Source organism: Rhineura floridana, chromosome 11, assembly GCF_030035675.1.
Source record: "Rhineura floridana isolate rRhiFlo1 chromosome 11, rRhiFlo1.hap2, whole genome shotgun sequence".
NCBI classification, from domain to species: Eukaryota; Metazoa; Chordata; class Lepidosauria; order Squamata; family Rhineuridae; genus Rhineura; species Rhineura floridana.
In genome coordinates, this window is record NC_084490.1 from 13,428,277 (window position 1) to 13,432,905 (window position 4,629).

Sequence of the window (4,629 nt, forward strand, 5' to 3'; positions counted from 1 at the left end):
GTTTCACTGCCCTGAAAGCCCTGACAAAATTCAGGCCAAACACTTGGATTTTCAAAAGTTTGCCCTGCACTAATACAATCAATTACTAGGCGTATGCCCCTGAATACCACTTGCCAGTAGCCATCAGCAGGGTGTTTCAAGCAGGGCAGCATTGATCACTTGTCCTCCTGTGCACAACTGTGCCCACACCACACAAGGGGCAAGGCGGGTGGGCCACACTGCCCTACCTGAGCTGACCACTTCTTCCACTTGCTGGGAATCACAAGTGGGGAGAGTGCTTTGGCACATAGGTCCTGCTTGCGGGCTTCCTATAGTGGGCATCTGGTTGGCCACTGTGGGAACAGGATGCTGGAGTAGATGGACCACTGGCCTGATCTACCAGGGCTTTTTAGGTAAGAGACAGTCCTTCTGCCTTAACAGATCAGTAGCTTCTGCTCGCTGTTCTTCTGTACTTGGGGACCCTGAGCTGGAAAACGCAGATCTAAATGCCTCCCCTGTCCTGGTTTGCTCTAGCCTGGATGCCAACAAACTTCACAACCGAACATGGATTTGTAAACAGATTTACCCACAATATCATGCTGGCTTTCATCAGGAAATGTGGCTCTTGCAGCATGAGGGCCAGAATGTGCATGTGTTTTCATGCATTTGGGCAAGGATAAGTGTGTTGTTTTCAAACCTCGAAATAAAATACATTTTCATTCTTGCAATCAAGACCTCAAGATTCTTCTTTATCCTTCTGCTTCTCATTGATGGCCTCCCCAGAAATAACAATGTCTCAATCCCTCAACTGTTGGTGCCACTAACCACTAATTGCTTTCCCTGCGGCTGCCCCATAGAGTTCTGGGTGGCAGTGGCGAAATAACTTTGGAATCCACTTTTGCAAGGAAATGCTGTTGAGGTGAGGCAACCAAAGGGATGGTGCAAGCATGCAGTTTCACCGATGAGTTTCTGCAATCTCCTCAGGTAAAAACAAACTAGGGGAAATAAAATTGTACCACTGAGTTAGATAGACTAGGAGGCTGACTTCATCCACATTTACCCCACATTTATTTTAATTGTATTACATTATTATTTTTATTGAATTATTATTAATATTATTATTAACTTGTTACCCGAATGTCTCCAAGTGACTTTTAACATTGTTAAAAACAAAAAGAAATATATCATACTATAAAAACAAAATAATAAAACCATGACACCTCAATGCAGCCACAGGAAGCTTTGGCAGCATACTAATAATATATCCCATCTTTTATTCAAGGGAGCCTAAGGCAACACTGTATTTTCATATAATATCCTCCCTTCATTATATTTTCATAAAAATCCTCACTTGGTGAGGTCGATGGTGATTTGAACCTAGTCCTAGTCTCACATCCTAGCCTAACTACTACACAACAGTCTTTTCTTCTCAAGGCTAAACATGCCCAGTTCTTCCCGTCTCTCCTCAGAGAACTGGGCATGTTTAGCCTTGAGAAGAAACCTAGATCAGAAACTGATCTATAAACCATATCTGTAAAAGTACCTGGTTTGTAGCTCTGAAATAGTTGGGCCCAATGCTGCTTTATGTTCTGCCATTTCCATCATTCCAGCTTGAACTCCCCATGACTTAAGATTGCCCGGCCTATTGCTTGAAGGATTCCAGCTTCCTCCACAGGTTATTTCGGAGAAAACAAAACACCTCTGGCGAAAGGGCAGAAATCATGGCTGGGGAGGGGAGAGCTTTTTTCTGCTTGGCTCGAGGCAGTCAGGCTCTGCTCCTTGACCTACTAGGAAGGCCCATAGGTCAGTGGTAGAACCATAAGATAGAAGGGCAGGGGCCCAGAAGGAGCCTTGAAGTTTCTCATCAACATTATTGGACAGAAGGCTGAGCTGGTACACAGGCCACCTGGTCACAATCTTTCCCCCTATGGTGAGATGTACTGTAGTTCTAATTAAATTATAGTAATCATTTCTAAATGAGCACCGAAAACATATAAATTAACATTTGCAACTTTTAAGCAATTTTGGTGATGTGTAAGTGGCCACCCTAGAAATAAGGCAGTTATTTGAGTTTTGTTTTAGTTATACTCTTTGCTACCTGCTCCATCCTTGTGTATCAGTGATGAATGCCGGTGGCTGTAGCAACCATAATTTCCATTTGCATGCTGGAATTTGCTCCCCTTGGTTCAGCCTTCTTAAAATCTCATGTTGTGTTTCACACAACCACTTTTACCCCTTCAGGTGATGTCAATTTGATTTCTTTTCCCAAATGCAGATTTGCATATGGTTGTCATCTTATTCCTATGCATGGTTCATCGTGATTTGTGTATTTATTCACTTGTTATTAATCATATCTACAGTACTCAGGATACTGGGTTGTAGTCAATGTTGTGCAGGCAGATTTCCACTCATGCAGTGGGACTTCCCTTCTGTCCTTTTCCTACGTGTCCCCAAAATCTGCTCCAGAGGGTATCCAAACCCATTGAAGCAGATTTTGCAAATGCACATGGGTCTGCAGGAAAGAGGAGGGAAGAGGAAGGGGAAGCTCCACTGTGCAAGTGGAAGTCTGCTGCGGGAGTGAACCAGCAGCATTAAGTTTCATTTCCACTTCTAGGATTGCAAGCTCCTTATGGTTTGGACCTCTCTTTTTAGTACATGATAATCTGTAAAGAACATGTATGTCAATGGCATAATTCTATTACAGCTACTAGTGCAAGCTAGTAGCAGTAGTAATAGTGATAGGCCAGTGAGCTACCAGGGACTCAGTATATATAGTCCTCATAGCCCTCTAACCAGTGAAGGAAGAGGCATGTGCATCATGGAGCCCTCTGACTAGTAGCCAATATGAAGCCCTGTGACTGGTAGACAGTATGAATCCTCTGTATTAGGGCAGATATAAATACCAAGAACTCGGCCTTCTGTCCTTGCAAGGTTCAAAGGGCTGTGGGGACCTTAGGATGGACAACACGCAGACTGGATTTAGGTATGGCTGCTGCAGACCCCAGCCTGACTCTGACAACAGGAAGGACTTCACTTTGTGCTACTCCTTCAGTCGTTCTGTATCAGCCATGGGTCCATGCCTGGTCTTGAACTGAAGACTCCCAGGCTCATATCTATCCCTGCGTTTATGAGATCACATTGGCTCTGGAGTGATCACATCCTGACAGTCACACCTAAATTCCAGTCACTTGACAAAAATTGTTCAGAGCATGCTGTACTGCAGTCTGGATGCCGATCAAAACATTCACAAGCCTCATCTAACAATATGCAAATCAATTCAAAACATTAGTGACTTGAACCCAGGGGGAGGGGTAAAATGGTTGTGCTTCAGTTCTGAGTCTCTTCCAAATGGACAGGCCGTCCTTTCTTGCAGAGTATGACAATGTGCTTGGGAGCGTTGATTTCCTTGTACGAATGGGACTCCTCCCCTGGCGTGACTCTAAGCTCACAAATAGTCACACCAAAGACGTTCTTGCTTCTGCGATAGGTCCTCTGGCTCTTCTGGTACTCTTCTCCACCATCCCCACACACAGCCCCAATGTCCTCCTTTGGGGCATGGATGAAGGTGCTGCCTTCCCTGTACCTGGGCATGGTGAGCCCTCTCTGCTCCATGATGCTCTCGCAGTATTTCCCTGAAAAGTTGCTCTTGGGAAAGTCATAGTGCTCCCTGTAGAACCTCTTGTTCTGAAGCTTGCTTTGACAAGAGGCTTCAAACACCACGAAGGTCGCCAGAAGAAGCAAGATGAACATGGGGCCCATTCCCTTCAGAGTCCCCATAGCCCTCTTTGAGATTCAGGAGGACCTTCGAAAAGAGCAAAAAATAGAGCTAAAAATAGTGGTGATGTTGAGGGGCACTGAGGGGATCTACTGGGAAACCTCATGCCAGGGAACCATCATCCAAGCAGACACAGCAATAATTTGAATGTGCAGAAAGAATGAGTAATGTGTTCCTTCTTGGGATGCCCCACGTCAGGACACATGTCATTTCAACAGGCTTTTAGACTAAAAGGTGTTTAGGACAGTGTGTTGAGAGGTTGCTGCGTTGTCTATTACTTAGTTGCACTATTTTTTAACCTGTTTTATCCATTTTAAGTGTATGGTAAATGTTTTAATGTTGCTAATGGTTTAATCTTATTTTAATGTAAAATTTTGAATGTTTTAATTATATGTATTTATGTCTGTTGTAAGCCGCCCTGAGATCCAGTTGGAAAAAGGGCAGGGTATAAATAATAATAATAATAATAATAATAATAATAATAATGTGGGGGAGTGGAATGTTTGAATCAGCACTGGGACAAAGTATTTAGCCCAGGCTTTTTGGGTGATCTATGAGGTCTGTGGGGCAAAACTGCAGCCAAATAATGACTTTGGGAAGGGGAGAGAATTTTGTTTGTTTTAACATGGGGTTCTTTCCACTGAGACGTGCTACGGCTCATAACAGACAAGCTGCTGAATACAGATGCAACACCACTTGGCAGAGTTTACTTTGGTGGGGGTGGTGGGGACAAAAGCAAGACAGATATGGATATAACTTGTGGCTGCCATGTGTCCTAATGCTAAGTCTTCCCCAACCACTGAAAATAAGTAGGATTCACTTTTCCCTTATGAAAGTTGGTAGAATTCCCCGCCCCCGCTGCCCCATATACACAC

The 4,629-nt window shown here is 44.0% G+C and overlaps 1 protein-coding gene across 1 annotated transcript; it reads right to left on the bottom strand.

Annotated features, from left to right (window-relative positions):
• Positions 1 to 3,306: 3,306 nt before the first annotated feature.
• On the bottom strand, positions 3,307 to 3,756 carry LOC133367431 (angiogenin-like). Its single transcript, XM_061591535.1, has one exon. It carries the CDS (start codon positions 3,754 to 3,756, stop codon positions 3,307 to 3,309), a length of 450 nt encoding a protein of 149 aa, XP_061447519.1.
• Between the last annotated feature and the right edge of the window lie 873 nt (positions 3,757 to 4,629).

What these genes read in the sequence shown, in the direction of transcription:
- LOC133367431 (XM_061591535.1), bottom strand. Translation starts at nt 3,756, where the DNA reads ATGGGGACTCTGAAGGGAATGGGCCCCATGTTCATCTTGCTTCTTCTG.